The sequence below is a fragment of the Ursus americanus genome, chromosome 15, assembly GCF_024610735.1.
Source record: "Ursus americanus isolate L20-20 chromosome 15, mUrsAme1.1.p, whole genome shotgun sequence".
Taxonomy (NCBI): domain Eukaryota; kingdom Metazoa; phylum Chordata; class Mammalia; order Carnivora; family Ursidae; genus Ursus; species Ursus americanus.
In genome coordinates this window covers 17,003,896-17,017,755 of record NC_142141.1, presented here as the reverse complement: position 1 = coordinate 17,017,755, position 13,860 = coordinate 17,003,896, and the positions used below count along the sequence as shown (strand labels likewise).

Here is a 13,860-nt window from a genome sequence, read left to right as displayed (position 1 = left end):
CTAGGAATACTGAGATAACAGACAACCCCACTCCTACCTTAAAGGAGCTCACAATCTAGTTAAGAAGGCAGGCAGGGGAGCACAAGGACCCTTAGAATGCAGCATAAGTTCTATGGTAGAGGTATGAACTGGGTGCCAAGGGATAATACAGGAGGGACACTAACCCCAGACTAGAGTGGTCAAAACAGCAATGGAAAGTGGAGATAGAGATTTGCAAGCAAAACTATGTGAGATCACACAAACAACAAAAGATCAAAATTAAACACAAATTCTGGGCCCTATCAACACTTAAGATAGCAAGAGAGTCAGAAGGAATGGTCAGAAAGAAGAATCCAGAAACACTGTCCTGAGGAAGCAGTCAAGAAATTCATAAACATGGGAAGGTCTGCAGAATAAGGACACAAATGAAGCCTGAGTTTTACATTTGAGGTTTCTCTCTGGTTTCTCTACTTGCCCCTCCCCCACCCCCACCAATCCAGCAGCCTATATAACACTACCTAATCAAGCTTTTAAAATGCAGTTCACCTGCTCTAAATACTTCACTGACCCATCACTACTTACCAAATTAAGTGCAATACCTAATATATGTCTTCAGGTCTTTCCACAAATGGCCCCACTCTGCCTTCTCAATATTATTTATATTTCCCTTTTTATATCCTACACTTTGCGAAACAGTTCTATAATTAATATTCCACCAAATATATTTAAACAATCACTTCTTTTTGCTGTTCTCAGACAGGACCCACACTGGAAAGCTTCTCAATTTGAAGGTACAATTATATTCCATGAACATGAACTTTAACCACACCCTACTTTGATTTTTAAGCTCTTAACAATTAAAGGGGGGCGCCTGGGTGGCATAGCGGTTGAGCGTATGCCTTCGGCTCAGGGCGTGATCCCAGCATTCTGGGATCGAGCCCCACATCAGGCTCCTCCGCTATGAGCCTGCTTCTTCCACTCCCACTCCCCCTGCTTGTGTTCCCTCTCTCGCTGGCTGTGTCTATCTCTGTCAAATAAATAAATAAAATCTTAAAAAAAAAAAAAACAATTAAAGGATAGAAAAGGGGGAGAGTCACAATTGCAATAAAAAAATAAAATATCTAAGAATGAACTTAACAATAAATGCCCAAGACCTATATAATAAAAACTTTAAAACATTCTGGAAGGCTCAAAAGAAATCTGGAACATAGGAAAGGTCTCTATGTTCGTACACAAGGAAGAGTTAGCATCTTTAAGCTATCTCATCCTAAGCTAAACTAAGTAATTCTAAAGTTCACATAGCAAACAATATCAGAAAAACTCTGAAAGAGAAATAAAAAACAATGAAGGGACTAAGTTCAGACAGTAAAATATACTCTAGATATTCAATAAGACCACACATTGAAAGAACAAGAAAAAAATATTCAGAAATGAAACCAAATAGGTGTGATAATTTAGTATATAATAGGAAAAGTTGAACTATTTAATAAATACATGGAGACTACCAGATAGTTATCTGGGGAAAAAAATTTTACCTATAACACAATGTACATGCAGATCAAATCCTAAGTAAAGCAAAGATGTAAATAATGAAACAAAAATAATGGAATAAAACGTGATAGAGAAGTCTTTTCTAATAACTGAGTCAAAATTCTACGTTATAAAAAAAGAAATTCGACCGCATTAAAAACAAATTCTGCATGTCAAAAAAAAATCATAAACCAAAATCAAGACAACCAAAACTGGAAAAAACAATTTCAACCCAAACTGAAATTCAACCCAATAATTTCAACCCAAAGGGCTAATTTCCCTAATGTATACCAAACTCCCACAAATCAGCAAGAAAAGGCTAAAATCCAGAGGAGGCCAGCCTAACTACTCTCTGTTGATGCTGCGTCTCCCTTCAGCTTGAGCTGTAGCCCCAATAAATCCTTGCCTGTGCCTTTGGGGAAAAAAAGGGGAGGCTAAAATCCCATAGAAAAGTGGGCAAGGGACATGAACTGACAACTCTCAGAAGAGGAAACACACATATTTCTTAAATACAATAAATACAATCTCACTCATAATAAGAGAAATACAAATTAAAACTAGTTAGAACACATCTATTTTTCACCTACTAGAGTAGCCTAATATAAGAGTTTGATAACACTGTTTTGATAAGGATGTCAAACTGCAGGAACTCTCAGCCACTGTCTGTAGAGGTACAAAACAGTAAAACCCTATGGAGAGCAGTATCGATCAATATTACAAATGTGTATACTCTTTAACACAGAAACTTCACTTCTAGTAATTTATCTCAAGGCTATATCTGCACCTATCAAAATTATAGCGATATAAAATTATTTAGTGCAACACTAAATGAAAAAAGCAGAAGAAACTACCTAAAGTGTCCACCAAAAGAGTAATTAATTAGTTCAATAAATTATGGTATAGCCATACAAGGATACTATGCCACTATAAAACAGAACTGGAGGGCTGGGGGGGGAGAATGAGGCCTTAACATTTAATCAGGATCTTAAAATGTGGCATAACAGAAAGTGTCAACATAAAAACAGAGTACAAAGCTTTATTTCATGAATATCTAAAAGCAGTAGTTATGGCTCTGTGATACATCATTAAGTTAAAACAAACAAAAGGTCGAGAACAGTGTATATTATCCTATCATCTGTACAAAAAGGAAGACATACATACATTTATAACTACATATTTATATTTGCCAATATCTTTATACTGACATACGTACATAAAAATAACTCGAGAATTTTTTCACAAGGAAATAAAAATAGCTATTTGCTGGGGCTCAGAAAACTTAGTGGATGACCAGAGATAGGAGGAACTTACTTTCGCACACTTTTTACGTTTTTATGATTTGATTTTTTAAACATAAATAAATGTATAAATACATTACTAATTTTTTAAAGTAAGAATTTTAAAGAAGTATTTAAGGGTGAAATTTGGAAAACTGGCACATTATGTAAATAATACCTAAATACTCTGACACAGAGGTTACTCTAACCAAAAAACTGTTCAAGCTGAAAATGTCTACTCGTGTAATCACTGAGCTTATTCTACCACAGCATGTAATAAGGGTATTTAAGAAGGCTCAGTTGAGTCCCCAAAGTTATAAGCCAGAGTATGAACTTCGATGTACAAGAATCCATTCAATTTCTAAAATTAATGTTTCTGGTTATTAGGCAGCGGTTTTTAAAATAAATATTTCAATCTATTCAGAAATAATATATGTGATAAGCATATTTTTTTTAAACCACAGTGTGAATTACTTTGCTGATGAAGCTAAAAATCTAAGCCAAGTACCCAATTGTTCTTCTATAACAGACTGGAATTATTTTCCATAAATTGGCTAACATACAAAGCCTTTAATAAAAGGGTGAGAATTATAGTGTTTTGCAGCATAAAAGAACCTTCTCATTTCACAGAATTTCCCAAGGTAGTGCCACCTAAGAGGGATGAATTTATTGTACCCAGATGTTCTGCTTCTAGCGCATTGCCTTTTCTACTATACCATACTTCACACCATGGCTTACTTAGTAATCTCTTAGAACTGTAAGGGGTTTTCAGGGCTAAGCTCTGGAACCCAAAAAGTCCTTCTATAGATAAAAATGAACAGAAACAGGACAAACCCTTCACAATGTTATGAAACATATATCTGCATGGGCAATTCTAATAATAAAAATATTATTACAACACTATAGTACATCCTTCGAACCCCATCTTGAGTTCTGCAATAGCAATGTCAAATGAAAATGTATTATTGCTATCATTACATATAAATGAAAAATTAACCTAAAAATTAAGGATCTTGACTTTCATTCCTGATGAATCTGTTTCCTGCATTTCTTTTTTTTTTTTTTCTAAGATTTTATTTTTAAAAATCTCTGCACCCAAGGAGGAGGGGCTCAAACTCAAAACCCTGAGATCAAGAGTCACATGCTCTACTGACTGAACGAGCCAGGCGCCCCTCCTGCCTATATTTCTTTTTTTTTTTTTTAAAGATTTTATTTATTTATTTGACAGAGATAGAGACAGCCAGCGAGAGAGGGAACACAAAGAGGGGGAGTGGGAGAGGAAGAAGCAGGCTCATAGCAGAGGAGCCTGATGTGGGGCTCGATCCCAGAATGCTGGGATCACGCCCTGAGCCGAAGGCATACGCTTAACCGCTGTGCCACCCAGGCGCCCCATATATTTCTTGATTTTAACTTCTTAAACCTCTCAATATTGCTTTTACTGCTAACTCCAAATCATATCAATTAAATTTCAAGGAGTACTTTTTTTAAATATTATAAACGTCATTTCCAACATTTTAACTGAAATAAATATCTTATGTTCAACTGATGTTAATGTTCTGGAACAATAAAGAATGTTGCATTTAAAAAGCTTTCTGAATTACAAACAAAATCCAAAACAGACAAATTAGAACAGGCCAAATGTCTGGAAAGGTAGTTCTTATTATCTACATTTTATCATATTAAAATCTAAAATGTTTCCTTCTGCCTTCTAGCTTCATCCAGTAAAATAAACTCAACACTGTCTGTTTTCCTCTAGCCCTAATAACTCATACGTAATGGTAAGACAAATTACACTACAAACAAGATTCCTAAGCATTCATCAATGACTGTATCAGATATCTCAATGTAACCAAATTTCATTTTACTCGAGTTTAAAAAACTACAAAGACATAAATCAGAATGGTCACTAAAGGATTAGAAAAGGTAATACAGGGGTGCCTGATGGCTCAGTCGGTTAAGCATCTGACTCTTGATTTTAGCTCAGGTCACAATCTCAGGGTCTTGAGATGGAGCCCTACGCTGAGTATGGAGTCTACTTAAGATTCTGCCTCCTTCTCCTCCTGCCCCCCCCCACATGTGCTCTCTCAAAAAAAAAAAAAAAGAAGAAGAAGAAGAACAATAACAACAACAACAAAGAAAAGGTAATGTAGACACTTACCTACATAATGCATATTAAGAGCCAAATACTTATACTGGAAAAGAGGGTTGTTACTGAGGCTACTTCTTTGGATCTGCTGGAAGAAAGAGCTGACATCCCATCTATACAAGACATCCAACAGCATGATGCTTGGCACCCTCAGGGCCACATTTAACACTGCTTCCAGTTTTTCCTTTGCAGCCATGTTTTTTCTTGGAGCAGACCTAAATTCAGGAGACATAATATATAAAAGTAAGTCAGCTCAAATAGCTTTTAGATATCCTCCTATGAATCTAATGCTTTGTCACATACTACACAAAAACTATGTAACAACGTATAAAACTCTTTAGCCACATCTACTACTTCCAGGTATTCATGAAATAATCCTTGTATTGGGTTTTCACATTGACTCTTTCAGGTCTTCCCAATCTGATTAAGTGTTAAGACCTCAAAATTTATTTTTAAAAAGCTTAACTCCAACTCTAGGCACTAGCAATAAAACACCCTAATAATACTATAGCTTTTGTCCAATTAACTTGAAAGGAAAAATTCACTCCTATAAAATTGAGATTTATGTAGCTCTTTAAAAACAGCAAATTTTAAGTGGTTATATGAAAAAGCCTAAGCTAGTCAATAAAAATTTGATAACTACATATTTAGATTGCAGCATCTCACAGTCTATCCTTTTCTGTATTACTTACAACCAAAACTGAAGTACTGAATTTACATAATATAGATGTAATTCAGAGAATTCATGATACAGGTAAAGAAAACATAGTTTGCAATATTGTTTCCTTGAATCATTAAAGTTAAAATCTCCATCTGAAATTCCCATAATCTGCCTTCAAAGTGGGGAAATAATGCTCATCAAATTCTTCCTGTGATTCAGATATGCTGGCACATGGAAGAAGTCAGGCTTTGGAGTTTGCAGCCCGTCTTTGCTCAGCTGTTGGTGAGTTGCAGGAATAGAATTTAAAAAGGGGGGGGGAATAAAAGATCTCCAGGACAATTCATTATTTAAAAGGACAATTCTGTGCAACACTACTTTATATGATAGAGCTTTAAATTAATCCAAGGAATTATGAGAATAAGGCAAACAGATGTGGGTTAAAGACAATTTTAAGAGTAATGATAATTCTGGATTGTTGGCTCTGACAATATCCTTTTAAGAATTTTGCTGAGAAAGCTAAACAAATTTCCAGCTTTGGCAGTAATTTCAGACATTACAGGACAAATGAAAACATTTATTTCTGAAGAAAATTACAGTGACAGATTGCTATGCTATGGTTAAATATTTGTCAGTATTTCCATTTTACCCTCTAATTTTCATAGCTTCCTAGCTCAGTTAAAAAAAAGAAAAAAAAGGAGTTCAACTTGACAAACCATTATTACAAGTTTTCAATCACTGAAAAACTGATTCATTGTATTGATCATTGAATGACCATGTATCATTCCCATTACTCAAAAGTGATATATCCTAAAAATGCAAAATAAACATTTTCATAAATAAACACTAAATTCTGACTATTTTAAATGAACAAGACCACTTTAACAATTTTCCTACGTAAGAAAAAAATATTGTGAGAGAATCAAAACTGAGTAGTTGTGTCCAAAGGAGAAAAAAGCACTGAAAAATAAAAACTCTAATCAACATTTATTGCAAATTATAGCATTCAGGAACCTCAATTTCTCAAAGCTCATGATATTATTAAAAAAAAAATCTTGAGAAGACATACACCAAAATATCACATTAACATCCTTTCAACAGTAGGGCTAAGGTGATTTTTATTCCCTTCTTTTTCTGTTTGCAAATGTTGTAGAATATCCATTATTGGGGATTAAAAAAAGAAATTCCTTTGTAAAAAGTGTTAATACATCTAAGCTATCTAGATGACTAAGGAAATACACAGAACATTACTTACTCAGGTGGTCAAACAGATAACTCAGTTTGGTTTATTTCAAAGTACACAGACAACAGATCTTTTTCACAAACCACCAGTCATGTGTGAAAATCATCACAGACTGAGATAATAACATCACTGACAGGCTTTATACTATACTGGAAAAGTAACTCTTTTCCCATATTCTAGAATCCAAAATAAATCACTACTGCTTTTGTAGGGACTACTACTGAGTTACTACTTGTGGTCTACATTTATTTCATCTGACTTGGAGCCTTCCCCTTTTTTAATGTTTTGCTATTTTTAAATGTACCCACTTTCACCATTTTTTGTAGCTCTCAAAAGGGTCAAGAAAAAAAATTTAAACTAAACAAATAACCAGTCCTGCATCAGAAATCAAGATCTGAAGAACTAGGGGGGAAAATCTCCCTAATTCTTATGGAAGACCATCTCTATTACAAAAGAGGTCCATTAGCGGAAGGGACAAATTCCCACTCAATTACCACTATTCTTGCCTCACAAATAGAATAAAAAGAAAATCTTGAATTCCTAAAGCTCTCATTACAGAAGAATATCAGAGAATGATCCCCAAATTCTACTGTACAGTAAATCCAAGACAAAAATGTCTGAATTAAGTAGGATCTTGGATAGAATGAAATATGCCCACCTAATAACAACTCTACTGCTCACTAAACATTTCATTCATTTCTGTGAGTGATATTTTAGCAAGTCATTGGCAAGCTGGCCCTGTATATGGACATGAGGGAAACAAACTCAATAAATGGAAAACCAAATCTAAAATGCTACCCACAAGGGGCAGCTGGGTGGGTGCCTCAGTCAGTTAAGCATCTGACAGGATGTCAGCTCAGGTCTTGTAATCAGGGTGGTGAGTTCAAGCCCAGCATTGGATGTTGAGCCTACTTAAAAAAAAAAAGAAAGAAAAAAAAAAGGTCTAAAATGCTACCCACAAAAGCTGTGGAAAGACAAAAAACAAAAACAAAAATCCCCCCCTCAAACTTTGTAATTTTGAACCTTTCTAAAGTAAGAGCCACATAGAAAGGGTGATCACCATCACAAATAAATACACTACACTCCAGCACCCCCCACTAAATTAACGTCTAAACAAAATGTGGAAACTACCTGGTTTAAATGATAGAAATCAGGTGCTTGAGTGGCTCAGCTGGTTAAGTGTCTGACTCTTGATTTTGGCTGTCATGATCTCAGGGTTCTGAGATCCAGTCTAGCATGGAGCCCCCACTCAGGGCTCCCCACTCAGTAGTGAATCTGCTTGAGATTCTCTCTCCCTCTTTCTCTGCTCCTTGTCCCCTTCTCTCTCTCTCAAATAAACAAAATAAATCTTTAAAAAAATAAAATAAAATCATTGAAATCATTCACATTTGCCAAGCCACTCTCTTAGAAGCATGAAGTAAAAATGGAGATTTCTATCCTGGGGTAAAAAGATTACATTTCTATGATGTTTAGTTTAAGCCTAATTTATTTTTTTCCGAGATTTATTACCAGAGCTAATGAGCATATTCCAAGTCAGAGGAAGCTTAAAATTCTCTTAAAATCAAAACAAACAAAAATAAGCAGAGGACCTGAATGCAAAGAAAATTTAAAGCCCTGGCACTCCTACAGCCAAATATATAAGCGACTTCCTGCCCTGCACAGTTACACAAATTTTCTCCTCCATGAAAGATTTTTATATTTCCTCCTTAAATGTATTAAGAACTGGGAAAGTAATATGCCAAAACAACGTCTCAGCAAGTAATGTAAACTAAATGTGACTCAAACTTAAAGATGCTTTACACAGTGGAACAGCTTTAAAAAAAACCTTTCCAAAAACAGCAAAAAAAGACTCAACAAATGCTAGCCAGAAACAGGACCACAATGATTTCATTAAATTACTTTCTCAGGCTTGGAAGCAGCAATCACTACTTACACAGTAATGTCCTGTACCAGTATAACGTTGCACAGTTCACCATTCATATTTGTGGGTTAGGAAACACAGGAGTCTCATTCTACACTTTCCTGAAAACACTGCGTTTGGTTTTAAATATGAAGAAATCAAACAATCACCCTGAACAATTCAGAAAATGTACGTTTTTAAAGTAATAGTTTATCTGTTGAAGAATTATGTTAAGAAAAAGAAACGGAAAATTCGATCTTACCAAAAAAAGAAGGGTATTCACATCTCCTAGATAAACTCCTTAAAAAAAAAAAAAAGCAAAAATAAGAAAGCTGTATGATCCAATTTTAAATTCAGCACAATAGAAAATTTAAGGCTGGAAGTTTCTACACCTTTTTCTCCCATCAAAAGAAAAAAATCACCATTTTTCTTTGTCCAATCCAATGGGAAAAAAAAAAAAATCTACCATCCGCTAAAACCAATCTCAAGAAAGGTTTTCCGGCTGTCCGTATGTTAAGATGGTAAGCCCTGAAAACGTTAGAGGGCAAAACTAGAGGCTAAAATCATAAGTAAACTCAGCCCAAAACCGAGATACCCGGGAGGAGAACGCACTTCTTACATAAGCATTGGCACATGTTTTAAATATAGCTGGTCCTCCCCACTCCCACACTATTGGTAGCTAACTTTGTATGTACCTGATTTCCACATAAACTACTAGCAATTCTGTGGTTTCTCGGTATTTCCAAAGTGGTAAAGATATGGAGTCCACTCTGAATAACCGGACCATCTTTTCAACTCTTAAGGGGCCAGATAGAAGGAATAAAAACTGCTATCTCTGCCATTGGGCGCTCAGCCTGGGTCACGACTGCAGCACAGACAGCTCATCCTTTGGGCATGATTCAAGATTCAGTAGAACGGCACAGTCCGTATTTTAAAAAATAAAGACACACAGTCCTCTCCTTTCCTTTCAAACTAGTTTCCTGTTTACTGCAGACTGCGATGCAAAGCCATCCATTAATCTTTGATGCCTTCTCACTGCAAAGCCCCCTTCCTCTCTCCCCGCACCTCCTCCCCCGCCCCCCCCCCGCCCTGCCTGCTGATCTCAGCTGCGTTTGAACTGTAGTAACCCCAACCCAGCTCGCTGCAAAGCACGCAGCGCAGCAGCAGGGCCGCTGCCGCCGCGGGGCTAGGGGATTACGTTCGCAAAAACTCTGCCAGTACAGAGGCCCGTGCCAGGGAGCTCCCCTCTTGTCTGGCCAAGGGTGCTGGCTCCGCGACGCCACGCACCAAAAAGCTTCCAAAGACAGACGTGAGCGAAGTTCATCAACCCCGAGCAGAAAGGGGACTCATTCCTAAAGGGAGGGCAAGGGCCTTGAGTGGAAAAGCAGAACAGAAGCAGGGTGGAGAAGGGATGGCAAGAGAGAGAGTAAGCGATGGGGACAAAAAGGAAAGGATGGGGTGCGCTCTCATGGTAAAACAGGGCTGACAGATGAGATGCAGAGCAAATGGGCCCCCATTCGAAGAATGGCTTGGCAGGCCTTTCCGCACCCCCAAAAAACCTCAAACCGCATAAAAAGAGGGAGGAGGAGGCTGGGTAGACCAAAGAAGGATAAGTCAAAAGAAAAATGGGAGGGAAGCTTGGAAGTAAAGTGGACAAAGACGCAAAAGAGGGAAAGTTGGGAGTGGAACTGGAGAAAAGGAGCTGGAAAGGAGCAGCTAGGAAACGAGTTGCTCAGGAAGAGGCGTAGAAAAAGCCTCGAAATGGGGTCCTGGGGAGGCGATGGGGCAGAGCTCAGAGAGAGGGTATCTTAGGAATGCCGGGGTAGGTGAGGGATGTCTCCAGAAGGGTGGGTAGTTGGGAAGGCGGCGCACAAGGCCCGAGAGCTGGGGGAGGGGGCTCTGTGCCGGGCCCGGGGGGGAAGGCAGAGTCGGAGAGCCGGTGGGGGGCCAGGAGGCCCGCGGAAGGGACAGACGGTTAGGAGGGAGGGGGCGCAACGGGTGAAGAGGGGATGGGGACGCCGCCGACGATAGGAGGAAGGAGGGAGGTGAACCAGGGAAGGGGAGAAGAGGAAGGAGCGGGCAAAGGAGTGGGGGAGGGGAGAAGAGAGGATGTGCGGGGGGGGGAGGGCGGGGACGCGCCGGGACAAGAAGAGGCCGGCTGGGGCGGATGGCTCGGTCACCTCGGGCTGTGGCCTCCCTCCCCGTAGGGCTGCGCCGCCGGCGGGCAGGCGGGCTCCGCAACTCCCCGGCTTTCTCGCCCGCCCTCCCGTTCTCCTCGGGCAACGGCGGCGGGGGCCGGGACGGCGCGGCTCACAGCGGCGGTTCCTCCGCGCCGGGCCTTGGTTGCAGCGTCTTGGGAGGCGGCGGCAGCGGCGGCGGCAGCGACCCGACGCGTGCGGTCACCATCGTCCGCGGCGGCAGGCGCTCACGGGCCGAGCCCCTCAGCAGCCAGCGGCAGCCATGGCCTACTGCGCTCGCTCCTCCCGCCCCCAGCACTCTGCGGCGGCCGCTGTCCGCTCTCGCGCTGTGCGCCTGCGCGCGACGCGCCCCTCCCCCTCGACTCCGCCCGCGCGCGCGCGCGCGCGCGCTCCCGCGCTCACTCACAATCACACCGGCCGGGTGGTTCCCGTGCCGCCCCCAGTACGTGGGCGAGAGACACGCGCCTCCCGCAGCCCACGCCGCCAGGCTCAGGCAGCTATGGAGACGCATACCACGCCGACACCTGCACGCGCACTGTGACACGCGCCATTCTGACACACGTGCGCTCGCACACTCCTCAAACACCGGGAGCCACACGCGCTCACACCCACACTCACCTGCCGGGACCACGTGGGACAATTGGAGGGGCTGATCCTCACTCGGTGCAACCGCAGTAGCAATGAAACCAGAATATTTTTTTTTAACTCCCTCACTGACGACTAGACTGTCAACTCCATGGCGGCAGGGACCAAGTCTGTGATGGCTCAGCAATGCCTAGCACAGAATAGGCGCTCCATAAGCCTCTGTTGAATAAGTGAGTGAATGCATGAGTAAGTGAATTGAAAATGTTCACTGACTATCTTTAATTTTAAATTTCCGCCCGTTGGTTTAAAGAATTTGTTCAAAGAATTTTACTGTAGTATGAAATTAAATGGCATTTATGTGTTTTTTGGCTCAAGGTTCAAAACAGAGATTAATGTATACACCCCCTTCCCTAGGGCCTCACTGACCAGCATTCCTACCTTAATTTAAATGTCAACATACCTTTTAAGGCAGAAACTGTTCCCCCACTTCCCAAAACAAAGCCTGAAGCACGTCGTGTGTGCACAGAACAAAACAAGGATGTTACTAGTCTTCTGAGCTTCGGCAGGACTCATTCCCCAGTTTTTCTAGGACCTCAACCACTCTCCACGAATTCTTCACCCCCACCTGTCCCCCCCCCCCGGGAAAAAAACAAACAAGCAAACCCTACACTGTCCCTTGCTGTATCTTTGGTTAGTTCCTGGAGAGCCAGTCACTACTAGAAACCAGTCTGGCCTTTGATGTTGGCAGCGACCTACTACACAGAAGATAACACACCCAGTAGGAGGTAAAATGTTGCAACTATACTGGATCATCCTGAACTTGTGAAAACTCAACTTCTGCATGTTACAAGAGAAATTAATGCACTTTAATCTAGATTTCTGTGGGGCCCTCTTGGAAATTCAAGTCTCTGTCCTCTGTATTTTAAATGGTAAACCTCCAATTCCCCACGACCTTTGTATCTTGCTAAAATTGTATAAGCAAGTTCTACATTTAGCAAATGGAATTCCTGGAGGCATCAGTCAATCAGATTCAGAGGAACTTCCCTTCCACTAGCTTGATAGCTCTATAGAAATGAAGCTTTAAAAATTTCTGGGAAGTGTGTTCCTAACTCTCCATAGTCACCTTTCATCCTGGTGCCTTAGACGACTTTAGAATAATCAAGCCTGCTACATCCTAGAGAGGCAGTTTTATGCGTCTCTTTATATGTAGCCTGATAAGAAATTACAGAGGCCACATGACTAATGACTAGAATAGAAAACTGCCCAAGATAGTAAAGCCTTATTCCTTGGTTTCCTCCCCATTTTAACACCTTTACTACTGACTCAGGCAAGAAAATGTAAGGCCAGAAACAGATTACAAAGAAGTCAAAATCTACATAACCGTAAATTCTAATTGGATTTATTTATTCTTTTAGGGTAAATTTTCTAATTGGATTTATTTATTCTTTTAGGGTAAAGAACCTTGAAAATATTCTTTTAATATTGTTACTGGATTTGTGTATCTTATTTAAATGGAGAAAAAGATTACCTCAGCTCTCACATTTCCTTTTTTAAAGGGGAAAAAAATTGGCTTCAAAGTCCTATAACCCTCACTAATAAGTACTCTGGACTTGTAAAAGCAGGAAAAAGTCACGTACATGTCTTTTTTGATGAGGGAACAGAAGGCTGGCTGAAGGCAAAGCAGAAGCTGACACCCTGCAACCCCCCCCCCCATGTATGCAACATTCCTTGGCACTCCTAAAACTAAGGAAAGGAAAAAACAAATGGTTAACTGACAGAGATCACAGCCCTGCAAGACCGATAATTCAGTTTCCTGAAGCCCTAACATTACCATCCCCTCCCTAAAATTGAGGGAAGCTGAGGCAGAAGGAAATGTAAATAAAACGGAATTTCTTTGGACCTGCAGCTCATTGATAAGGGCACAGTGATAGTGTGGACAGCCTTGGCTTGACGGTGGCAGAGCCTCCAATATCCTGCGAGTCTTCTTTGACATATGAAGGTACCTGCAGCTCATTGATAAGGACACAGTGATAGTGTGGACAGCCTGGGCTTGACTATGGCGGGGACTCCAGTGTCCTGCGAGTCTTCTTTGACATATGAAAGTGCTTTCTCAGCCTCCCTTTTTCCTTACCTCCCCCAACCCCATGGTATATAATCAGCCAACCCTCACAACTGCATTGCAGCTCTTTCTGCCCACGGGTCCTGTCCCCGTGCTTTAATAAACCACTATTTTACACCAAAGACGCCTCAAGAATTCTTTCTTGGTCATCGGCTCCGGACTCCACCCCACTGAACCTCACCTATATTCCCAACCTCATCATTTTTCACCTTTGAATTTTACAGC

General features: G+C 40.5%; 1 protein-coding gene across 4 annotated transcripts in view; it reads right to left on the bottom strand.

The window, feature by feature from the left end:
* The window catches only part of RNF145 (ring finger protein 145), a 97,768-nt gene that overhangs the window by 42,906 nt on the left and 41,002 nt on the right, over positions 1 to 13,860 (bottom strand). The window contains exons 1-3 of one of the 4 annotated variants that reach the window (XM_045792013.2): positions 11,550 to 11,714; positions 8,996 to 9,033; positions 4,945 to 5,147 (exon numbers count right to left, since the gene is read on the bottom strand). In XM_045792013.2, the coding sequence (XP_045647969.1) occupies positions 4,945 to 5,128 (184 nt within the window). In that variant the 5' untranslated portion in view covers positions 5,129 to 5,147; positions 8,996 to 9,033; positions 11,550 to 11,714. Of the gene's footprint in view, positions 1 to 4,944; positions 5,148 to 8,995; positions 9,034 to 10,913; positions 11,245 to 11,549; positions 11,715 to 13,860 lie in introns of those variants that run through there. The other 3 variants (XM_045792011.2, XM_045792014.2, XM_045792015.2) reach the window with 3 other exon arrangements.